The sequence below is a fragment of the Diospyros lotus genome, chromosome 6 (assembly GCF_014633365.1).
Source record: "Diospyros lotus cultivar Yz01 chromosome 6, ASM1463336v1, whole genome shotgun sequence".
NCBI classification, from domain to species: Eukaryota; Viridiplantae; Streptophyta; class Magnoliopsida; order Ericales; family Ebenaceae; genus Diospyros; species Diospyros lotus.
Window position 1 is genome coordinate 2,827,712 of NC_068343.1, and position 25,191 is coordinate 2,852,902.

Here is a 25,191-nt window from a genome sequence, read left to right on the forward strand (position 1 = left end):
AGAATAACACTTAAAAATGAAAAACGAAAACATAATAAGAAGTTTTTGTTTTTAAAAAGCGGTTCAAGTGATATTGAAATATTCAATCATAAGATGTTTGACTATTAAATTAGAATATTTAATTATGAGATATTTGACTATTAAATTATAATATGAATAATGAGATGCTTGACTATTAAAATATAAAATATGAACAACGAGATTCTTAATGAGAATGAGATTCCTCGCTCGGGTTAAAAGTTTATTTTATTTATTTGATAAAAACTTAATAAATTCTTATTTAAAAAACTTAAATTTCACTTTTTATTTATGAAAATTTAATTCATACCAAAAATTTTCTCAATATTTTGTAAAATTTATACAAGTTCACAAAAATAATATTTTACGAAAATATCGTGAATATTTTTAGGATATTTTGACAGATAAAAAATTAGACTCTCTATCCATATTAATACAAAAATATCACAAAAATCATGAATATTTTAAACTATAAACGTATGAATCACATTGGCCTGAGGAATGTAGCTACCAACATTCAGGCACATTTGTTTAGGCATTCGGTTGTAATGAAATATGCAGACTTACTTTTTGGTATTTGATTATTCAATTATTCCTCACGGCCAATTTTTCTCCTTATTGTTTCTCCCCATCCCATCCCATCCCATCCCATCCCGTGTGTCCTTTCCCAGATTTTTCTTCGCCAAAGTCCTGTGTGTGTGTTGCACGCTCTACCCTATCCCCCATTTTTCTTCTGCCAAATGCTTCATAATTACAACTTTTTGGTGGAAGCCACATATAAAAGAGGATGATGATTTGCGAAGGATTTGCAAGAAGAAAAGAGTCAAATGATATCCGTGATCTTTCGAAGCAGAGGCTGAAATTGAATGATGTGCAATGAATGAGAGAGAGAGGCCGAAAAAGAATATGTGGCTTGGAGGATTCAGAGCTAATGCCCTTTTATAGAAAATTGTATTTTTTTTATTGAAATTAAGTGAAAAAATATGATTAAAATTAGAAAAAAAACAGTAAAAAACATCTTAAACATATTTTTTGAAGTCTAATATAAATTTACAATATAGAAAATTTATTTTCTATTTTCTAATTTTAAAAAAATATTTTGAACACAATTTCCAATTTTCTCTCTCTTCTAAAATTTTGCAAAAAAAAAAAAAAAAACTAAAGAAGCAAAGATCTGCGGCAATCAGCCATATGTTCCAGAATCCCAAATGGGTCGCCAAAGGATCAGCCAATGCAAATAATATATTTAAATATAATTAATTATTGATTAATAAATAAATAAGACTAATCCCTTATAGTCACCTTCAAACGGTTGAACGTGATGCAATAATTCTTGTCAGCAACTTAACGTGGACTTTGACATTTTCAAAGTCAGTCGGCAGTAAGAATGCAATGGCCAATAAGCCACCGAAGCGTCTTGTCAGAATATTACATCGCATATGAGATCAAAGGGTAAATTTGAAATTTCATTATACAATTTGAATATTTAATTTGTGATTCATGTTTTGTGTTAGAGAATTCTATTTGCAGTTACGTTTTTGCTCTTTTTGTAGCTATATTTTAATATATCTAAAATATATATTTTTTTAAAATTCATTTTTACTCTCACGCTCACTTTTTCCCTCAATCAATTACCCACCACCCACTTATTCATAACGAAGATAATATAATAAAAAATACCAAATTCAATACAATCAAAAATAAAAAAATAGATAAAAATATAACAGTATAATAAGACATATATATACACAAACACACACATATATATATACACATTAATAGTCACATATACACTACATACACATATATTAATAGTCAAACATAAATATATGTATATACACACGCAGAGATATATACGCACACATACATATATATATATATATAGGAAGCAGGAAGCAGCGGTCATGGGGTCAACCATGGCTGCCGAGCTTCACGGCTCCCCGAACCCTGGGGTTTGGGGTACTTGAAGGGGCCCAAAGTCTAGGGTTCGAGAGCCATTAAGGCGCCGAAACCCTGGAGTTTGGGGCCTTTCAAGCGCTCCGAACCCTAGGGTTCGGGGGGTCGTGAAGCTCGGCGGCCATGACTGTCCCTATGGTCGTTGCTTCCTATATATATATGTATGTATGTGTGCGTTGTGAAGCTCGGCACCTTTGATCGTCGCTTTATATATATATATATACATGTGTTTGTGTGTATATATGAATATATGTATTTGTCATTATTTTATTTGTTGATGTGTTTCGGAGGTGTGATAAAAGAGGGTATTTTTGGAAAAATTTAGCTATAGAAAGTTATCACATGTCTGGAAAAAAAATTTGAATTTTTAATAGCTACGAAAAACAAAAACGTGATTGCAAATAGAATTTTCCTTTGTGTTATTTGAATATTATGTTTGAATGTTAATAATAATCATTATTAATTTAAGTTTTATATAACTTAAACAATCACGTTATTATATAAGTTTATAAAAAAAATGATAAATTATATGAAACTCCCTGTACTTAGGGTTATGTGCAATTTATACCCTACTTTTGATTACATCAAAAAATTCTCTTATACTTTCAAAATGTTGCAATCAGTTACAATTTGTCGTTATCTTACATAATTTTATACAATCTATTGGTTGATTAATGTAAAATTTTATATTTTTTTGATATATTGAAATTATATATGTAGAATTATGTATTTTGTATGTAGATTATAGTACAAAATTATGTAAAATAATAACTAATTGTGATTGATTGCAATATTTTAAAAGTGTAAGAGAATTTTTTTATATAATTGAAAATATAAAAAGTAAGTTACACGTGACAATAAATATAAGAGGTTTCATATAATTTATTCTAAAAAAAATAATAATTTGACCACTTTCGAGAGCGGTGACTGAGAATAGTCAAAATTCTACTTGTGACTACGTCCTCAAATGTCATATTCACTCTACTTTGAAATGAGAGATACATAACAATCAATGCAATTTAAGTTTTTTTTTAGTTAAGTAATATTTATTGAAATGAATAAAGATAATATTATATTAAAATAATTTTATAATATTTTTTAAATCAAGATATGTAATATTTAAAATAAAAATAAAAAATATTTTAAAATATTTATCAAAATATTTATTAAAATTTTAAAATACATTAAGAGTATATGAAAAATTTATTTAAAAGAGAAGAGATAAATTTATCTGAAAAATTTTAAATAAAAAATTAAGTAAATTTTTTAAAAAAATTATCATGTAAATTTAATAAATATAATAAAAAATACTTTTATCTATAATATTTTTTATATCTTTTTTTTTTCAATTCATATTTTAATAACAAACACTCTTCTTAACAAATTAAAAATTCAACAAGATACGTGCATCAATGTCAAGTCCCCGGGCCGCCATATTTGAGTTGACTCTTTGAAATTAAAATGAGAAATAGATTGATTTAACAAATCATGTTGGGAAGTTGATGATAAAATTTTATTTATTATTGCATACGGCCCACTTTAATAGTTAAAGATGTATGATTTTACCGTAATAAAATATTAATGTGTATGAATATATCTATCAAGTGAATAATTAATTAATACTATTTAATTAATTGCGATAATGGGTGATATTTTTTGTAAAAAAGAGAAAAATATGAATATTTTGTAATATGAATTAATTTTAAAATATAAATATTTTTCGTGATTATTTATATATATTTATTTATTTTATTACATTTTTGTCTCCATATTTATAGAGAATGGGTGCAAAAAGCACGAGCAAGGCACGGGCAGGTGAAAGAAGAGAGAGAATCGTTTAATTCTGGTTGGGGCAGTCCCAAATACACAATTTTGGGCTGCCCGGGGGCGGGGGGAAGCTGAAAGTACGGTGCTTTCTCATGGCTAAATTTAACATACATTTATTAAAATTTAAAAATTTAATTACTTACTCATTAAACTTTTAATTAATATTACCTGTTTATTAAACTTTACTCAACGTCAATCATCTATCTTTTGCTATATTTTGCAAACGAAAAATGCCCACATGATTAATGGAATCTAAAAAATTTAACAAACATTTACTATAACTTTAAAAATATAACCAGATACTCACTAAATTTTAGATTGTTAGTGCTTATTTACTGAATTTTGTTTAACGTCAACCATCCATCACCCATTATATCACCATCTAATATTACAAACATAAAATGCTCACATGACTAATGGAATCTGAAATAGGCCAATCAAATCCTTATTTTTAACTAACTCAACTCCAGCAACAGCGATTGTCATTGGCCCTTTCGCAGTCATCGACTGGTACCTCATTACCTTGCTTTTCATGCACCAACTACCGTTGCTAGAGCAAGGGAAGGGGAGAGAAATGAAGGAAGAGAGAGGGTGAGGGAAGGAATGTGCTGTTGAGTTGGCCAAAAATAAAGATTTGATTGGACTACTTCGGATTTCATTAGCCACGTGGACATTTTCCATTTGCAAGATCAGACGGCGATGTAACGGGTGATTAATGATTAATGTTGAGTACAGTTCAGTGAACAGGTAATAACAATCTAAAGTTCAGTGAGTAAATAATTATATTTTTAAAGTTTAATGAATATTTGTTAAATTTTTTCGAATTCCATTAGTTACGTGGGTATTTTTTTGTTTATAAGATGTAATGAGTGATAGATGGTTGACGTTGAGTAAAGTTCAGTAAGCATGTAATAATAATTCAAAGTTTGGTGAGTAAGTAATTACATCTTTAAAATTTAATGAGTATATGTTAAATTTACTCGCTTTCTCACGGTTACAATTAAGAGGGTGTTTGGTTTACCCTTTTTTTAGCAACTTAAACACTATTGAACTTTTAAGTTGTATAAAGATGAAAAGTTGGATAATGTTTAAGTTAATAATGTGTTTGGATAAATATGTTTTTAAGTTATTAGTTAATAATTATGTGTTTGGTTTGAAAAAATTAATAAGCTATTAAAATTTGTTAAAAAGATAAAAATAGACATATAGTTGAATGATATAAAATTTTACTATTAAATGTTGATAAATTATATATAATTATTAAAAAATATATTAATACAATATATACACGTCGACATTCAATTTCACCCGATCGTGATTTGTTTTGGGCCGCAGTGAGTGAATCCAAAAAATGTCAAGAGGAGAAAAAACAAAGATCCCAAATGTGAGTCCACACAAGTGATTTTCACGTGGTATAGCCAAAACGATGTCTACTCCACGACTGTACTTTGATTATTTTTTCACAATGGCGGTGTCTGATTATTCTTCTTGTACCTTTTATGGTATCTTTGACTCCCATTTATATTGAGGGGCCTTTTTAATTTGGATAACATATAGAAATATAAAGATGACATTTTGGGGGGACAAACAACCCTTATCATCTACACAAAATCGGGAGTGGAATCCTCATTACGAGGAGCATGGGTTATTGCAAGTAAAGTAAATGGACCCTATCCCAGACTTCTCAGCAGTTTTGCCGCTTATGCGAGCTGGAGGTTTTAGGCTAGCGATTTGGATAGTCCAGCTAACTAAGGGATTTGTCAGGAGCTCGTTAGTCGATCGCTAAGATCTTGCTAGGGGATTTGCCGGGAGCTCGCAAGGTTCTCACTTTACGAGCTTCGAATTTCAATGGTGTATGGACTTTCTTTGGCGAGACCGCCTGAGCTTTCTGGGTTTTGGGCGACCCATTAAATTGAGTCTGGTCCATGAGGAATGATGCGAGAAATGCGTACAACAATACATCTTTTATTTTTTCCCTTAACAAATATTATATAAGATTAATATATATACACACTTATAGTTATATATATACAGTGATGGGGGACACCACTGACAATGGAGGAGGAGGTGGACAATGGAGGTGCGGAAGGTGGATGATGGTAACAAACATGAAAGAGGCGGCAATCGAGGCTAGAGATGACAATTGATGGTGATAGGGATGGATTTGGGGACGACAACCAACAATGACAAAGGAGGGAGGCCGCGATGGTGAGGAGGTGACAATGGCAAAGACAACAGACAAAAGAGATGGGAAATATAAAATTTGTGTGAGAATAAATAGGTAACTTGGGAAATATAAAATTTGTGTGAGAATAAATAGGTAACTTTATTGGTCAACTCATATAATCTCCCACCGGTATTGTGAAAAAGCCGGGGGAGGGGGAGGTCCAAGTTTCTCCAAAATGCTCATCTAATAGCTTTTAAGCTTGATAATGGTTGTTTAAAGAAAAAAAGCTTTAGAGCTTATAAGCTATTATAATAGCTTAAAAACGGTCAAACCGCTAAGCCAAACACCCTTAACCCTAATCTTTAGTCAAAGAAGCTGAAGACTCGCCGCGGCATGTTCTGCTCAGCCCCAAGACTGGATTGAATTGGAGAAGATAACATCACTGTTCACGAAAAAACAAGATTCGAACCGAAACGCATCACCACCAGACGAGGTCAATGTTTATGTTCCTCCTCCATGTTTGACATCCTCCTCCATCTGTAGGAAGCCTTTCACCTACAGATTTGACTCTCCACATGTCCGATCTGTAAACGCTAGCTGCAGAATCTCGCTCGTCGCAAACGAAATCAACGTGCACACAAGCATAAATCATGAATCGCTGGAGAGATATGACCTCTACTCTGTTGCTTGCGCTTGTGTTATGGTGTGTTGTCGCGCCGGTGACGGGTGAGGACGATGTGAAGTGCTTGCAGGGCGTGAAGTCGTCGCTCGCGGATCCAGATAGACGGCTAATCTTGTGGAACTTCTCCAACAATACGATCGGGTTCATCTGCAACTTCGTCGGAGTATCGTGCTGGAACGATCGGGAGAACCGCGTGATCAGCCTCGAGCTTCGGGACATGAAACTTGGAGGTGTTGTTCCGGACTCTCTAAAGTACTGCGGTAGTAGTCTGCAAACTCTGGATCTGTCTGGTAACGATCTCAAAGGTTCGATCCCTACTGAAATTTGCACTTGGTTGCCTTATTTAGTAACCCTAGATTTGTCCAACAACCATTTCACCGGCCAGATCCCGGTCGATCTGGCTAAGTGTTCGTATCTGAATAAGCTGATACTCTCGGACAACAAGTTATCTGGTAATATACCCAACCAACTCTCTAGTTTGGGTCGGCTGCAGAAGTTTTCTGTTGCTAATAATGATCTTTCTGGTACAATTCCGGCATTTCTTAATGAACATGATTCGTCGGACTTCACCGGAAATAGCGGACTCTGTGGTAGGCCGCTAGGGAAGTGTGGGGGACTGAGCAACAAGAACCTTGCTATTATTATTGCTGCCGGTGTTTTTGGTGCTGCTGCATCGCTGTTGTTAGGGTTTGGGCTCTGGTGGTGGTACCTTAACAAGTCCAATAGGAGGAGCAAGAAAGGCTATGCAGTTGGGAGAGGAGATGATGCAAGTTGGGTTGAGAGGTTGAGAACTCACAAGCTTGTCCAAGTAACGCTTTTTCAGAAACCTCTTGTGAAGGTGAAGTTAGCAGACTTGATGGCTGCAACAAACAATTTTAATGCTGACAATATCATAATTTCGACTAGAACAGGGACTACTTACAAGGCTGTTCTTCCTGATGGGTCTGCTCTTGCAATCAAGAGGCTTAACACTTGTAAGCTTAGTGAGAAACAATTTCGGTTGGAGATGAATAGACTAGGGCAGCTTCGTCACCCAAATTTGGCTCCATTGTTGGGTTTTTGTGTGGTGGAAGAGGAGAAGCTTTTGGTTTATAAGCACATGTCAACTGGAACTTTATATTCACTGTTGAATGGAAATGCAAGCATATTGGATTGGCCAACTAGGTTTAGGATTGGTTTTGGTGCAGCGAGGGGGCTTGCTTGGCTTCACCATGGCTGCCAACCTCCTATCTTGCACCAGAATATAAGCTCTAATGTGATTCTCCTTGATGAGGATTTTGATGCTAGGATAATGGACTTTGGGTTGGCAAGACTCATGACACCTAGTGATGTGAATGGGAGTAGTTTTGTCAATGGCGATTTGGGTGAACTTGGTTACATAGCTCGGGAATATTCAACCACAATGATTCCTTCATTAAAAGGGGATGCTTATAGTTTAGGGGTCGTATTACTGGAGTTAGCTACTGGTCAGAAACCGCTGGATGTCAGCAACACAGGGGAAGAGTTTAAAGGTAATTTGGTGGATTGGGTGAACCAGCTGTCCAGTTCTGGTCAAATAAAAGATGCCATTGATAAGAGTCTTTGTGGAAGGGGCCATGATGAGGAAATTATGGAATTTCTGAGAATTGCCTGTAATTGTGTGGTTTCCCGGCCCAAGGACAGGTGGTCAATGTACCAAGCTTATGAATCATTGAAGAGCATTGCAGAAGGGCACGGATTCGTGGAACAATATGACGAATTTCCGTTGCTTATTGGCAGGCAAGGTAATGAGAATCTGGTGTGAATTTGGTGCTGAGGGGGCGCAAGCACTAAAATGGCTCACACCCTGCATCTTGTAGCAAAATTAACCGTCACATGGTAAGTTCATGGTTGCAGTCAATGTAAATTGGTGTAGCCTAAATCATAGCTTGTTTTCCTAATTCCTTCCACATTTGCTGGATATATTTGTGTGATATATAATGAACCTAAGCTGTAGCTTCTTGCCATTTAGCAAATTTGTCAAACATTTATCTGGTTTTATTGTCCGTTAATACTCTTACTGTTGTCTTAATTCATAGTTCTTTCAATCATGATTGCATCTTCATAGACTCCATTCACATCCATTTTTTAGTGTATGATATTTTCTGCACATTGGCATACACTACAGTCTGGAAGAACATTCTTAGTTACACAGAGCCTTACATAGATGGTGTCTTGCGTTACGGTTTCTTGCTGGGAGTTAACATTATTGGTCCTTGAATTTGGTAATTACCTGATTGGAAGAATTTACTCTGTTGTACTCGAGTGACAACCATAGTTTCAGGTCACATTTATATTTAGAGAAAAGAAATGATATAAATTTTACTGGTTTGAACTGAATTAATCCTTACCAATAACACACAGTAAGTGTGTTATATTAACATTATTTTTTGACGAAACAGTGATGTATGAACCACATTGGACATTGAGGATTGTAGCTACCAACATTCAGTCACATTTGTTTAGGCATTTGGTTGTAATGAAATATGCAGACTTACTTTTTGGTGTTTGATTATTCAATTATTCCTTGCGGCCAATTTTTCTCCTCATTGTTTCTCCCCCTCTCCTCTGTGTCCTTTCCCAGATTTTTCTTCGCCAAAGTCCTCTGTGTGTGTGTGTATTGTACACTCTACCCTATCCCCCATTTTTCTTCTGCCAAATGCTTCATAATTATAACTTTTTGGCGCAAGTGCATGGTCTGTTTCTCTTTCCCCCTTCTCTTTCTCGCCTGGTCCATCAAATATGACCCCATAGTCTTATATATATATATAAGAAGTATGACCCTGCAGAAACTATTATTTCTCTCCAGATCGAAGATTCTCAGGCGGGGAACTCTTTTATTTTGTTTAAATTTCTCATTAATATTTTGGTTCACATCCCATAACTACCAGAAGAATTCTTGTCAGCAGTCCTTTATAGTGATTTTGGGTTCTTCTTCTATTATTTAGGACTGTCCAAAGTCCAAACAAGTCTATTCATGTGCTCATAGCCCTATAAACACTCTGGGAACAATGGAATTTAGCAATAGTTTTCCAGCCTACCCCTTGGAACAGTGGTATATGGAAATAGTGTTCCAGCCAGAATTTAAGGGGTTATAGTTTTTCATCTATAATTTTCATTTTTTCATTTCTACAAAAATTTAGAGAAAAATAGAAAATGTGTTTGTTTTTGTCAAATATGAAACTAGTTTTAGACTTGAGAGAATGTGTTTAAAATCATGTTATTTTCTATTTGAACAAAAATTGAAAAGATGAGAGGCAAACAATTTATGAAGGATTTGCAAGAAGAGGAGAGACAGACAATCTGCGAAGGATCTGTGAGAAAAGGAGAGATTGATGATTTGGGAAGAGAAAAGGCTAACAATTAAGTAAGGATCTGCAAAAAGAGGAGAGCTGAACGATCTGTAAAGGATCTATGAGAAGAGGAGAGGCCAACCATCTAAGAAAAAGAGAGGCCGATGATTTGCAGAGGATCTGCAAAAAGAGGATCCAAATGATCCGTGATCTTTCGAAGCAGGGGCTAAAGGGATGTGCGATGAAGAAGAGAGGCCGATGAAGGATATGTGGCTTGGAGTATTCAAAATAGTGGCTATACCATAGAAAATCGTGTTTTTCATTAGAAATAAGTGGAAAAACACGGTTAAAATTTGCAAAGGAAACAGTAGAAAACACCTTAAACATGTTTTTTGATGTCTAGTATAAATTTGCAAAATGGAAAATTTGTTTTTTGTTTTCTAATTTAGAAAAAAAATATTTTAAACACAATTTTCAATTTTCTATCTAGGTGAAAAACTTTGCAAAAAAATTAAAGAGGCAAAGATATGCAGCAATGAACCAAAAGTTCCAGAATATCAAATGGGTCACCAAAGGATCAGCTAATGCAAATATGTGCTGATCTTATGGTTAATAGAGCCCTTCCTGGTTTTGGAGTACTTCTCTTGAGACTAAAATGTTCCTTATGTGGCTGGTTGCGATAAAATAACTGAGAGAAACGCAATTACCCATCTAAATGAAAACGAAATCTGCAGTATTTTGAGTCTAATCAATTATTGAATCCACATGTTTGCTGTGTGTGAGGGTTGATTTTATGGAAGGCAAACCATAGAGCGTGCACTTGTGTGTGCACTCTCTGCCCCCCCGGGGGTGTGGGGTTCTTAGAAACAGCACAGTAGCAGACTAGCAGTGCAGTTTTCTTGCCCGCTGCGCCATAATCTTGTAGTTTCTTTATGGGCTGGTAATCCTCCTTCACTGCAAACTTTGGATTAGGATGAAGTTGTCTTCCCTCTTTGGCACGCAGTTGAACTATTATGACTTTCAGTCGTGTTTCAATGACTCGTACGCTTTTAAGTAATTGCCTTTGTGAGCGAAGAATGACAGTCTCTGCTAATAACTGAAGTCATCAGACTTATGACCGAATAGCAAAAACTACTGCACAGAACATAGTTTCCTTTTTTTTGTTGTCTGGAATCTTGTTGGGGGAGAAGAGTACCGTCAGAAAGGTGAATAATAGGCCCAAGGAAATGAGTGTTGCTTCCAATTCGAATCTCCAAATTGGTCATCACATGATGCTTCAAAAAACAAAACCTATTCGTGCCAGAATCAAGGCACAAAACTAAGGCCCAAACTTAGTACCTAGACAATCCAAATCGCATCATAAAGCTTGTAGTTATCAGGACATTGCACTGCCATTGCATCAGTAGAAGAGATTTAGAATTCATAAAGCTTTAAGAGAATATAGCTTTAGGTGTCCAATTCTCCATTTGTGTAAATATGTACCATTTGACACCCACTTTATGTCTACGTCCCGGCTGCTAGCAACCTGATTGACATGACAAAGAGTACGGTATGAATATCCCAAATCTTAGAAAAACGAAAGGATCAATTAAGGAAAGAGCCCACTTAATAAATCTGCATACTTTCCATGTATTATTTTTTGATCCTTTTCATTCTAATGCCATTATTTGTGGCCGGATAACAGTGTTACCTTTCTTTGTCTCACCTTTTTAACCGTAGAAAGTGCACGGGAATGGAATATGTCCCTCAAGCAATAAGGAAAAGGCCTCTTATATTTGAATCTCGGTTACTTTAGACCGCTAGTCTTTGCTTCTCGAAACGATCAAAATCAAACAGGAAAAAGAACAAAGGAAAGAAAGCCAAGACAAGAGGGAAAAAGAAAAGCGATCAACACACTACAGAGACAGGGTTGCTTTGTTTTTCACTTTGGACAGGCATCCAAAAGCTAATGGGATTTTAACCATCATTGTTTTCATGATTAATTACCACATCTGATTAAGGTTTTTTATTTTTTATTTTTTTTTAAAGAAGAATGTTCTTCGGCAACCAGATGAGCTACAAAATTTCCAGTGTCTGAAGATTTAAATTTAGCAATTTTGTGCTAATTTGAGCGTATTATTCCAAGCACTGTATTGTCTTAAGTCTTAGCAGCCGCATCCAGACCTCCACAGTTTCAAGTTACGAAATAAAATTAAGAAAAGAAATCATTGGAAAGAGAGCGGCTTTAATTGATGGAATTGCTTTGTCTGCGGGAGTGGAACCACAAGCCATCCACTCAAAAGCACATCAAATAGGAGTTAGTAAAAGAAGCAAATTCCTCATTTTAATAATCTATATCTTATATATTACATGCATAGAGGTATGCAGACTAGAAACACATCTTCTTCTTGGGCTGTCTCCATTTTTTTCTCATTCCATACAAGTGGCTGTTTTCTCTTCCTTCCTTACAAAAAGTGAATGAAATCCTCTCTCTCTCTCTCTGAATCCTAGTAGGGACCAAGCAAATACCAGTGGGATACCTCCAAAAGTCCATGCACGAGAGAAGAGAAGCTTCCAAGAATCCGATCCCATGAATTCTTTATAGTGTTTTAGCCAACTCTGCTGCTATATGATGCGCAGGCAGGACCCAGAGAATGCTTTACCAATTTTGTTCTTTGGTTTTTTCCTTCCCAGGAAACGACAGCAAAAGTTATACAACTACAAGAATTGCAGAAACAAGTAAGTTAAAAAGTTCCAATTCACTCAAAATTCTCGGTCACAAGTACTCTTCTACTGAAACTATCCCAAACTTCAGCCTCGTTCATCCTCCTACTCAAACTCGACCAGGTGGTTCTCTGAACTTCCCTGCTCTCCTGCAAAAACGTTTTACTTGCTGTGGTGACTGTGAAAGTATGAGAGAGGAAGAGAGAGCTTTACCACAGCCCATTAAAAAAAAATAAAAAATAATCGTCAAAGCGTAACAGCATGATTGAAGATCCAAAATTTATGTAGCCAACCACTTGGTAGTTTTTATTGCTGCATAAACCCTTCAAGTAGCCTTATCTTTGAATTCAAAGTTCAATTATTAAACTAATGAGTTTTTGGTATAGAAACAAATTCATGTTTTTAGGTTCATTGAGCACAGAACCAAAATTTTCTTTCGTTTTAAAGCATAAAATAGATATGCATATGGGCTATTCCCCACGTATTCTAACTGGGTTCAACGACAAGTTATCCATTGTACTTATTTTCCCCCTTTTTCCATTGTACTTAGTTTTGGAGCCTTTTTATGAACATCTGGAAACAAAATTTGATTTTGAACAATAATAAAGAAAGGAGGAATGGCCTAGCCTTTGTCTGGCCCATAAATAAGTGGCCCAGCCTTTCCCAATGTCTACTTGTCTTCGCATAAAAATAAGAGAAAGATTGATTGTTAAAGAAGCTTTTCATAAAGATTAGATTAACCTAAGCTCCCTACGGGCTTTACAAATGTAACTCCATAATGCTTCTTTTAATTATTCAATTACCATATAAAACGTTTAAGAAATCCTAAACGCATTACCGTCTATAGAAAACGAATTTTTTTTTGCTAGAAACAGACTATTCTAGAAGTGGATATGTACATAATTTCTATGAAAATAACGATAATCTGGATGAACATGAAGCAGAGAATTGTTCAAAAGGAGTCGATTCGTGCATTAAAGGGACATTAATATGCTTGTGCTGGCTCATCAATGAATACAGATTCCACAATAATACACAAACATAAGTTTTAACAGTAAACACAATATGAAAAAATTGCATCAGGACATGATCAGTCATTATAGGTTTTTTTATTTCACAATGACTCAAAAAAATTCATTCCATTGGAAGTAAAAAGACTTGATGTGGTAAGTTACACCTGTCAAGTTACCATTATCGAACAAATCATTTTGGAATTTTTTTTTTGCATATGAAATACTATTTTTTTTAACAGGTTTAGTGGATGAAACAATCATAGACGTGCCTGCATGTGTTTATGCAATGAATTCTTTTTTGTAATTATTGTTTTAGGTCATGTTTATGCACATATAATAGAGGTTTAAGGGCATAAAATTTACCTGTTGTGAATAGGGTCAGGTCCATTGGGCACCTTTCTGTTGCTCGCAGAATATGGATCCAAGTCCCAGTCACGAACAGCTTCCTTCTCTGTTTCTATCAACTTGAGAAGCTCAGCCTTCTTGGTTGATTGAGCTGTTAAAGCTGTTCTGGTGGTCATGCGACTGGCTGCAACTGCAACAAACAAGAACCAGACAAAGCCCATGAACAATACAATTGCTACTGAAGCGATCATTGAAACCCTCCCTCTGGCACCCATAAATATATTTCTTTTTTTCTTCTGCTCCCTAAAAATTCTCAACAAAAGGTTGAATATGAGGTGAAAATCGTGTTAATAGCAGGATGACAATAATGTACTCAGAGCTATGTGCAAGGAGAAAGGAATGGATGGAATGAAGGCAGGGGAGAGCAAGGGAAAGCAAGTAGTTTATCAAGGTGGCTTTATTTGGAGTTCGCGTGTGAGGAGTGATTTCTTGCTTTATAGATGAAAGGCTAGCTGTGATTCTGTTGCATTTGAGAGAGAGAGAGAGAGAGAGAGAGAGATGAAATTGGCAAAAGAAGAAAAGTTGGTTAACCTTGTTGCTTTAAATTTGATTGGGTCCACGAGAAAACTCCTTTTGTTTTGGGTTTGTGCATTTTCATGCAGCTACCATCCAAAGGGGACCTCACTATGTTTCTTCATAGCTCCTTGATGTCTTCTAGTGCTCCCTACTGTATATACCGTAAAAAAATTAGAACCTGAGGCCCATTTCGTATTTTCATTCTCGTTATTCTCAAAACAGACACATAATGAAAACTAAAAACACCTTCTCTCTCTCTCTCTCTCTCTCTCTCTATAAATATATATATATATATATAGAAACAAATTGCAAAATCAATTCACCATCAGAAAGGAGGGATAAAAAGGGGATTTCAGCCCCCCTGGCCTCTCTCGTTAGATCAAATAACACTGTCCATTCATTCATCAAACATGTTCTTTGAAACTTATTTAGTGCAGGAGATGGCCACCAACATCTAACAGACGGAAGCTTTCGTTTTCAAAAAGGGTAGGCATTAACAAAATGGGAAGGTGAATGAATGACTATAGTGAGCAGGGCAGGCATTGGAATTTTGCAACCAAATGTGGGGGAAATTACAGAGCGAAAACACATTTACTAATCCAGTGATTGTGGCCAAACCTACGGCTTTCTTGCCTGACAGTGGCTAGGCGTACTTTTCGCCAAATAAACGTGCAGAAGAATGTTGCATCTTTCTCCAAGTACTTTAATCATTTTCCGAATTTCCATACAGGATAAGCCTACAAAGAAACTAGCAACTGGACCAACAATCACTCAAGACCGTGACATGGAGCCGCGCCCATGTCCTTGCCCATCACAGATAATCGCATAGTTATACCTAAAGTCGAATCAGAAATTGAACCACTGAGAAACCTGGTTCTAGGTTCATCCATCCAATCAGCAATTCAAGATTATAGGTATCTTCTTGTTTTTTAAATTAGTCATTTGTTGTTGTGATAACATTTCGACATGAAAATTCTTAATGGTGCATCGGTCATTTACACTCATTCTAAACAAAGGGCTGAAATTTATGTAAAATTGCTAATTGCCTCAATTTGAAGTGCTCGAAGTGTTTAGGCAAACAAGATCATAACCAAGCACCACTCCTAAGCACCAAAGCAGCAAGGAAGAGCTTATGATATATTTTCTCTACAGGAAGTAAACATATACACTGCATAAACTAACATGTAGGTGAAGGCTTATATTTCAGCTCTTTTGCTACTGAAAATCAGGCAGATCTTAAGTGTGTGTGTGTGTGAGAGAGAGAGAGAGAGAGAGAGAGAGAGAGAGAGACCTTTGAAGAATTTCTAGTGATCGGAAGCCGTACGTCGGGGTTGATACCGCAATCTTTCTTCTGGTCGTCGGGCGATCCATTATTTGATGCCGGTAGATTTTCAGTTCAAAAGAAGAAACATTTCCTAAGATCTAATGAAAACGATGAGGTTCCAAGGAGTAAACCTAGGAATTATGGCCTGCTACTACTGTAAACAAAGACGATTAGTGACACATCGTCGTTGGTGATCAGTAGATTGAGGTTTCATTGGCAAATTGGCATTGGTGTCCGTCAGACGAACCAGACAGGAGATAATCGAAGGCTGAGAGAGCAGCCATTCGTAGACCTTCAAATTCAATCCGCGGTGACTGATAGGGTGTTTTATCAGTATTTGCGCAAAAGTGGTGATTAAATGAATCCTTATCTTATTAATGAGTGATAGGATTGTTTAATTATTATTATTTTAAAATAATATTAATTCGTAAATTAATATATGTAAAATATTATTTCACACAAATCTTTTAGGCTGGGGCTAGATAACTCGAGGATCTGAATGAATGGCGCTGACACATTCTGGAATTTTTTAAGTCTGCTTGGGTTGAGGCGGGCCGTCCATCTTGGGGCCCATTTACCACGAGTTGGACTCTAATTAAACAAGGCCCGGCTTGCATACCAGGTTCCGAGCCCAATTCATGATCTGTTTAAAGGCCTGATTGGGCCGGCCCAATTGGTATTCATGCTTCTTAACTCTAAGAGATGATTTATTAAACTCATTGAATCAAAGTAAACTTTTGCTTTTCCTGTTGATGAATGATGAACGAGGACTACTTTGGAGCAATAAACACGTGCAGCCGACTTGCTTACCAACAATTGGGGCAACAAATAGAAATGGTCACTTCCTTCGTTTTAGAATTTTATAATAGTGGCTCATTATTTCTTTCTTTCTTATGAAGCCATCATTACTCTGCAAAAGATGCCAGACAACCAGTAATGGAGTTATATATATATCCAATTAAACGCACTCCCTCAAAATTCCAAAGGTAATTATATCAGATAATGCATTAATTAATATAATTATTATAGAATAATACATGAATATTGCATTTTTTAGATTATTTTACTTCTGCCCGAAGATATTATAATTATGGGACACTTATTACGCCAGTGACTACTAAGATAAATTTTGCGAGGTTCTAACGTTCGGTAGGACAGTGAATTATAATCTCCAATGAGTTAAATTTACGTCACAGTCGTCGATCAATCAATGTCTCTGATTTGGGCCATCAGCTGTCACCTTGTGACCTGGTTTTCTGGATGAGTTACACCTGTCAAAGTCCCACAGCTGTCAAATAAATTGCAATTAAAAATAAATAAATAAATAAATAAAAAAAGAAACAAAGTAAAATCATCGTCAACTTACGTCGCCCATTGCCACCTCACCTGCATCGTGCAGCATTACATTACTTAATAATCAGAAATCATTTTTGAATAAGATTATTATTTAATTATATTATTATTGTTATTTTAATTTATTATTATTAATTTTATCCACTGTTAATTAAGTATATATTCATAAAATATGAAGGGGGGCAACGGGTGCCGATCTGTTATCGCGGAGCATCAGAACGTCAGCTGTTTCCGGATAGATATTTTGGTAAAAGTAAAACCCTATCAGCACAACAGCTCATCATGGATAATGCGATGACTAAACGACGTCGTGACGAGCCCAATCTGCTCGCACTTGCACCCGTAAAATCGTCATCTTCGTCCCGCTCAGTCGGTTCACAGTCCCTTCGGAACGCGTACCCCACTCGGTGCGTCCGCACTCACTTCGATACGGATACAGAGGCTCGGCATCGTGGAAGCAACAACTTCGTCGTCAGACACATACGTTCACGTGCTCCGAGAGACAGCGATACCAAATGACATCTCGAACAGCGACGTTAAACCAAACGCGCGCTTCCTATTGGCCCTACCCCGATAAAGCGCGTGGGATTCATCCCTCCGCACGCTTGCACTTCCCTGATCCCACCACGTGGCTTTTTCACTGCGCGTCCATGAACGTCAGGTGGAGAAGCAGCCTGCGTCGCCGAATTCGAACTCCAGTCAAACTCGAAATACGCTTTTCTTGACTTACATTGCACATTCGTATCCCTCTCTGTAAATTGCTTTTTTTTTTTTTGTTCTCACTGATTAATGTTTATGAATATATATATATATATACACACACAGAGCGCCATAAGATTGGCCGCCAGATTTAAGCCGGAGACAGTGCATTCAATGCTCGTGTTAAATAGCTTTTTCCGTAGTTGGCGTTGGAGTGGAGAAAAGTGGAAATCACATCGCCATTGATGTTTGTGTACAGACTGTAGACGTATACATTTATTTTTTTTTCCCCTGTATATGCGCACCAATCAGTGAAGTGGGTGCATCCGGGAGAGGATCTGAACCTGGACAAAAGCTCAGATCTGAAAACCAGCTGAGCAATTGGAAGAGAGAGGGAGAGAGATGGGGTTGTGCGGGTCTAAGCCGAAGAGTTGCATGGGTGAATTTGGGAAGAAGAATCGCCAGCCAGGGAGAAGAAGAAGAAGAGGAACGCTGAAGAAGGGCCATCTTTCTTCGAAAGCCCTCGGCCCGGTCGATCCGTCCACCGCCGTCGACCGTTCATACTCCAATCCTACATTCCAAGGTCCTGCCCAATTTCATTACACTTTGTTGCCTATGAACTGTTTGTGTTTTTGTCTGTTCGGTTGCTAATTGTATAAAATAAGCTATTCCGCACAGAAAAGACACTGGTGTTACCTTCACGGTTCTACATTTTGAGCAACACCACGAACTAGAGTTGGAGTTTGGTTGAGTTTTTTATTCAGTAGGTTGATCTGATATTTGTTAATTTGCAGCAAATACAGAGTCATGGTTCGACCCTGCAACGGCAATTGAGTCCGACTGCGATGATGAGTACCACAGTGTTCAGGATGGTATGTGGTTTGGGCTTCGAACGAGAACCAGAGTTTAATTTTGTTGACATTTCAAGCAACCAGACTTGCTAATCTTTTTCATGCATGATTTCAGCATTTGCAGATGTTGTATCTCATCGTGCCTCCGACGCCGAATCCATATCAACTATGTCAACGCCAAGATTTTCAAGCCACATCAATTATTCCAAAAATCTAAAAACCGTTAATCTGCATCCAGATGATGCTGATCCTCAATTGAAATCAGATGGTCCTCAAGATGAGGTGAAAACCCCTGGTTCGTTGGGTGAAATTTCTACCCAATGTAGGGATGGAAGTGAAAGAGACAAGGAGACAGGAGTGTTAGACCATTGTGGACTTCTTCCCAACGCTTGTTTACCTTGTCTTGCTTCTGCAGCTTCCTCAGATGAAAAGAAAAAATGTCTGAGCTGCAGCCCACCAAATACAAGAAAAAAAGCAGCTTTAAAATTTTCCTTTAAATGGAAGGATGAGCTGGCTAATCCTACATTATGTAAGTGTCAACAATTTCTTCCCATTTTTAGCAGCCAGTTTCTGTTTGCCTTTTCCTGCATTTCCATATGTGCTATGATTTATTCCAGATGTTGGCCATCTGCCATGCTTTCTTAATCTTTCAGGGAGTTTAACTCCAGTGGCAGTCAAATAGTTGTATTGAATTTGTAATATCTGCAAGTACCTACATTAAATTCTTGTTTTCATGAAAGTTATTAATTATTAATTCTTGCGGGGAGGGTGAGCATTGGTAGCAACGGGGACCTTGTCCTTTTTGAGCAGCAGGTCATGGATTCTAATTGTGGAAACAGCCTCCTTGCAGAAGAAGCAAGAGGAAGGCTGTACACAAATATGACCCTCCCCTAACCCCCGCAAATTGAGTAGTCTCGTGCATTAGGGATCCATTTTTTTTTTATTAATTTTGAGGACTACTTTTTGCATTTTCTTCTCATGATAATAAGATCCATCGGCTGTCGGAAACTAACATAACACTTGGTCACTTGGTGTTGTAGAAGTTACTGAAAGATATATGATATAGAAAAATTTGTATAGGGCTGGACTTTATATTTTCTGTGCCCCTTTCTCAGTATAATGTCATTTGGAAAAGGTTGGGAGAATAAGGACTATTCAAGGATAAAAATTGCAGAAAAATCAATTTGATATAAGATGCGGAAATACTTCAACATGATAATTCCCTAAATTTATGCAGGTCTCTTATGCTTTTTTTTTTTGTTTCATGAGTTATATTGGTGATATGTAAATTATACATAATAAGTCAAGCTGCTTACTTGAATGTTTTATTTGTCTCAGCATCTCCTAAGGCACTTCTGCAAAGACCAAAAGCTGGTTCCCAAGTTCCATCTTGTCCGTTAGAAAAGATCCTGTCCGATTGTTGGTCCCCAGTAGATCCTAGTACTTTCAAAGTCCGGGGACCAAACTATTTAAGGTATGAACAACTTTAGTTTGATTTATGCCTCCATGAGATATAGCAAGTGAGAAACTATATTGATGGCACACCGTCATTTTCTGCATGTACTGCAGTATTCTTATGCTTGCACTCTTTTAAATTTCATTTTTTCCTCAAGCTGTCAAATTTGCTCTAAAGTAGCAGCTGGTCTCGGAAATGGGATCTAAATTAATTTTACGAAAGTTACATGCAACAAGGAATCGCAAACTTTAATCCCACTAGGTAGATTTTGAGAGTTCACATATGTAGGTTTATTTCTGTCAAACTGATTTTTTCTTATTTGTTTCACAGGGATAAGAAGAAGGATTTTGCTCCAAAGTATGCCGCATATTATCCCTTTGGTGTTGATGTATTCTTGTCTCCGCGTAAAATTGACCATGTTGCTCGATTTGTGGAACTTCCTGCCGTTAGTTCATATGGAGAATTCCCTTCAATTCTTGTTGTTAATCTTCAGGTATTCTTCCTTCTTGTTTACTTGTGGGTAACCTACATTAGCTTCAAGCTTGGGTGAAATTGACTCCTCACTGTAGTTGATGGCACAACAGGCCAAATTTGTCTGTCTAATTATGTCATCAAATAAATCTATCGTGCTTGCTTTATCAGCCTCTTTTGATGGTACTAGACGCTAATAATAGGTCAAGTCTGTCTTTGCAGTTACTCGTCCAATGCATGTATCCTGCTTGGTCTTTTCTGCTCAATTATTGCTTCTGGAAAGACTCTGCACTCTTGTTTGGCATTCTCAATTATTTGTGGTCTACAAAAAATTTGCACATTCTGGAGTGTTTTAAATGGATATTGATCCTTTAGGAAAGAGAAAACATCTTTAAGTTGGCATGCAGAAACATAGCTGATGTACCAATTTCAAGTTATTATGGGATTTTAATTACTGATTTGGCTATTTTCTCTGTCCATCTTTCTCTTGCAGATACCTCTGTATCCTGCCACAATCTTTCAAAATGAATATGATGGAGAAGGAATAAGTTTTGTTTTTTACTTCAAGCTATCAGAAAATTATGCAAAAGAGCTTCCTCTCCATTTTCAAGAAAATATCAGGGTAAGATGTAAACAGAAAAATAATTACAATTAATATCTTGTCCGCATGGACTCTTTGGTTGTTCATTTTAGTTATGCTGATTATCAGTTAACAATTTGTTCTGATCAGTCTCTGTCTATGCTTCTTTGTGACAGAGGCTAATTGATGATGAAGTAGAGAGGGTCAGAGGTTTCCCCGTTGATACAGTTGCTCCTTTCAGAGAGAGGTTGAAGATATTGGGTCGAGTGGCAAACATGGAGAATCTTCATTTAAGTGCAGCTGAGAGGAAGCTGATGAATGCTTACAATGAAAAGCCCGTTCTCTCACGCCCTCAACATGAATTTTACCTGGTAATTTTCTTTGTTAAAGACTTGTCAAATACCTTTGATTCGGTTAAATATGTTCCATTATAAGATATATGTATCTCGGGCATTTCATGATTTGTAAGTTAGCTTACCTGGTAGTTTGCCATTTCAGAATTGAATTCCTCATCCTTGTTAGTATTTCACCTGGTAGAAAGGAGATTCTTCCTTAAAAAGGGTTGTACTATACTGGTTGTGTTGCATGGACCCGTGCTTATTGCATCGTATGATCAATGAGTCGCTTGTTCTTGTTTACTCTGATTTATCTGGATCCCGGTGCAATGTTATTAAAGAAAACTTTACATTTGCTTTTCACATTGCTGAAATGTACTTCTCTTTGGATACCATTGCAGGGAGAAAACTATTTCGAGATTGATTTGGATATGCACAGGTTCAGCTATATCCCTAGAAAGGGTTTCGAAGCTTTTCAGGACAGATTGAAGCTTTGCATTTTGGATTTTGGACTAACAATTCAGGTACGGCGTTTAACAAGATCAAGAAAATCTAAGTTCACTTCCAGATCCATTACTGAAATGCATTGATTGTTATGTTAATTTTTTTTTTTTTTATTTGAATATGAAACAGGGAAACAAAGCAGAAGACTTGCCAGAGAACATCTTATGTTGTCTAAGGTTGAAGGAAATTGACCATGCTAACTACCACCAGCTGGTGTTTTGAGAACTAATCAAGAGCCTCTCAACTGTTTTGCCGCCTAATCAAAATATTGCACCAGTTGTTCCCTTGGCTCTTCGATCACCATTTTTTGTATCTGGAAGTTCCTCTTAAGCATCAGGATTCAATTGTACAGAAATGCTTACATGACGACTACTCCCGGAAGATTCTCAATAACAAGAAGAAATTTCTCACATGTTTCATGGATTCATTCACGAGCGGTGGTGATTGTATAATTCGCACAATTTGTGTCCTCGTGGACGATTGAATAATAGAAGACTAGATACATTTCCAAGAGTACCTTAACCTTTGCATCACAAACAACAGCCATGAATTGCTTCAGACAAATCAACACATGGATCGAAAGGGATGGGGGAGCTCAGCCCAGACATAATGGCTGCGAAACCAGGCTTTTGGTCCTCTCTTTCGGATTCTGACGGCGAGGATGGGACCGAGGGTTGCTCCTCGGATTGAGAGATTGGAGGTGGAGGACTGATAATGTGCTGGTCTTCGAAGTTATTCTCACAAGGCTTCATCTCTCGTAGCAGAAGCTGATCGTCCCAAATCCGGCCAGAAGAGCCACCACGTCTCCGGAACGAAACTGATGATCTCTGCAATATAATAGAGGCCATGGATTGATTGTTGTAATTTCGTCATTCTCTCTATCTTCTTTGCTTCCTTGGGATTTAATTCATCTAAAATCGCTTTTGAGATTAGGCTGTTTGTGGCTGTATCCAGTATCGGTATCCTTTCGTGCATGATGAGTGCGCGTGACAGAGAGAGAGAGAGAGAGAGAGCCGTTTCAGTTGATATTTTCGCAGAGTTTACTAATTGTGTGATACTCATGTTTTTATACCCCTTTGTTTTAGTAAAAGAAATTTACTAAAATAACTTTAAAAAAATTAAGACGTAGCCGTAGATGATTAATTAATCATTAAACGACCAATTAATTGACCTCTGAAAACAGACATTGCCCCGATTTATTCACCTCTTCTAGTACAATGTCTTTTTAACAATTAGGTTTGACTAAGATCACTCGGACTGACATTGTTTATTCAGATTTAATTTAAGCGCCTAAGAAGCTAAACGTCCGTAAATCATCATCATCATCATCACAGATCTTCCATACATTAATTCAACTTGAAATGGAGTCAGTAATTGAAATATTCATTCGGCAAATCAGGAAACTCCAACTGCATCTCGCTGTCTCTGCACAAGATGGCGTCCACAAATGACTTTGAGGAACATGAAGCAGCTTCGGAACAGGACGCTGATTCATGAGCCACGTATTCTGCAGCTTCATTCAGCTTGCGTTCCTCTCCACTGCCAAGCTCCATCGACACTGGCTTCACTGAACTTGCCACATCCATGTCAATGGGGTCTCCAAGAAGGAACTCGGCGTTCCAACTCAATGGAGAAGAGGGTGCCACTGGAACCTGGCATGGCGGGCAGGAAAAGGGCTGTGGAGAGTTCAACTCTGTGACGACGCTGCAAGAAGATGGGGATGAAGCTGAAGAAGAAACTTCAGGCAAGAAAGCTTGGCTGATTATGTCATTAAAGGAGTACTTATCCTGTGGAGACGGTTTCTTCAAGCTAGGAAGTTCCGTGGAGAGCACAGATTGCTCTGAGGTGAACACTGGCATGTTGTTCGTTTTTGCTGCGTTTGGGAGGGTACCTCCACTGATTTTGCGGTAGTCGGAGAGGACCTGAAACAAGGGCTTGTGGGTTACCGGATCAATTCCCATATCCGGGAGCTTCTTCTTCAGCTTGGTGTTCCAATAGTTTTTGACATCATTGTCCGTTCTCCCCGGTAGCCCTTTTGCTATCAGAGACCACCTGGCCAACAAAATCATTCTAGTTCTTCAATCATTTTTGCCTAATGACTTCTGGAAGCAAGTATTAGGAAGATAGATGGAGACCTGCTGCCAACAGCTTGATGGTAGGTGATAATAAGCTGTTCTTCCTCAGGAGTGAAGTTGTCGTGCTTGAGGTCGGGCCTCAGATAGTTCGTCCACCGGAGCCGGCAGCTCTTGCCGCATCTGTTCAGTCCTGTACACAGGAACTCATCGAAACATAGCACCCAATTAACTAGAATGAAGAATGAAGAATGAAGATTAGATAAGCCTTAACAAGTTGTTTAAAGAGACCTGCTTTCTGGGGAACCAAAGTCCAGTTGCCAATGCCATGGGTGGCAACGTAGGCAAGTATCTTGGCATCTTCCTCTGGAGTCCAAGGCCCCTTCTTCACGTTTGATTTATCACAACAGGGAGGCCTCCCCATTTGATTCAATGACGATTAAAGCCACCAGCTACAAGTCTGCTTTAATTCAGAGAGAGATAGAAAGGGGCATCAATGGTGGTGGGATGGGGTTGCGAGTGAGAGAGAGAGAGAGAGAGAGAGAGAGAGAGAGAGCATTTAACAAGTGGGGAGGCAAGAAATGCATGTAATTAGGCTCCCCCTCTAACGACAATCGCATGATTTTATCATCAAAATGAACAAAGTGGCTCTTTAGCATGATCTCAAAAATAATAAGAATGCCCTCTTTTTCTGTCTTCATCTCATGAAATGAATGTACATGGTCTCCAATGGCGCTGTGTAGCTCTTACTCGGGTCCAAATTGGGTGACTCCTCTTTATTTAGAATTAAGCATTTAATACTAGCCCATTTTTGATTGAGTACTAGTGGTGCCAGCCAGCAGCCAGCAGGCTTCGAGGATGAGAGATTATGGGTTTGGTTTTACGGGATGAAATTGGTAACAACGTTGGCGTTCTAGAAACATAAACCCAGAAGTTGGGGCTGGACAA

The 25,191-nt window shown here is 37.3% G+C and overlaps 4 protein-coding genes across 6 annotated transcripts; 2 read left to right on the forward strand and 2 right to left on the reverse strand.

Moving 5' to 3' along the window:
• Positions 1-6,316: 6,316 nt before the first annotated feature.
• LOC127804763 (inactive LRR receptor-like serine/threonine-protein kinase BIR2) lies at positions 6,317-8,674 on the forward strand. The gene has a single exon (XM_052341750.1). The coding sequence runs from the start codon at positions 6,619-6,621 to the stop codon at positions 8,431-8,433; it is 1,815 nt and encodes a 604-aa protein (XP_052197710.1). The 5' UTR covers positions 6,317-6,618; the 3' UTR covers positions 8,434-8,674.
• A 3,475-nt stretch (positions 8,675-12,149) lies between these two features.
• On the reverse strand, positions 12,150-16,256 carry LOC127803030 (CLAVATA3/ESR (CLE)-related protein 25). 2 transcript variants are annotated; one of them, XM_052339030.1, is made up of 4 exons: positions 15,890-16,256; positions 14,614-14,749; positions 14,041-14,212; positions 12,150-12,813 (listed from the first exon to the last, which is right to left on the reverse strand). In XM_052339030.1, exons 2-4 carry the CDS (start codon positions 14,678-14,680, stop codon positions 12,774-12,776), a joined length of 279 nt encoding a protein of 92 aa, XP_052194990.1. In that variant the 5' UTR covers positions 14,681-14,749; positions 15,890-16,256; the 3' UTR covers positions 12,150-12,773. The 2 variants fall into 2 exon arrangements, with proteins under 2 accessions (XP_052194990.1, XP_052194989.1); XM_052339029.1 differs by lacking the exons at positions 14,614-14,749; positions 15,890-16,256 and having other exon boundaries at positions 14,041-14,607.
• A 1,800-nt stretch (positions 16,257-18,056) lies between these two features.
• LOC127804190 (uncharacterized) lies at positions 18,057-23,708 on the forward strand. Of its 2 annotated transcripts, XR_008023666.1 has the most exons (10): positions 18,057-18,557; positions 18,769-18,846; positions 18,941-19,354; positions 20,164-20,299; positions 20,612-20,774; positions 21,246-21,374; positions 21,509-21,703; positions 22,069-22,191; positions 22,301-23,031; positions 23,571-23,708. XR_008023666.1 is itself a non-coding variant. In XM_052340989.1 (9 exons), the coding sequence occupies exons 1-9, from the start codon at positions 18,377-18,379 to the stop codon at positions 22,391-22,393; spliced, it is 1,512 nt and encodes a 503-aa protein (XP_052196949.1). In that variant the 5' UTR covers positions 18,057-18,376; the 3' UTR covers positions 22,394-23,103. The 2 variants fall into 2 exon arrangements, 1 of the variants encoding a protein (XP_052196949.1); XM_052340989.1 differs by lacking the exon at positions 23,571-23,708 and having other exon boundaries at positions 22,301-23,103.
• LOC127804192 (transcription factor MYB35) lies at positions 23,351-24,676 on the reverse strand. The gene is made up of 3 exons (XM_052340991.1): positions 24,535-24,676; positions 24,307-24,436; positions 23,351-24,223 (listed from the first exon to the last, which is right to left on the reverse strand). Exons 1-3 carry the CDS (start codon positions 24,665-24,667, stop codon positions 23,539-23,541), a joined length of 948 nt encoding a protein of 315 aa, XP_052196951.1. The 5' UTR covers positions 24,668-24,676; the 3' UTR covers positions 23,351-23,538.
• Between the last annotated feature and the right edge of the window lie 515 nt (positions 24,677-25,191).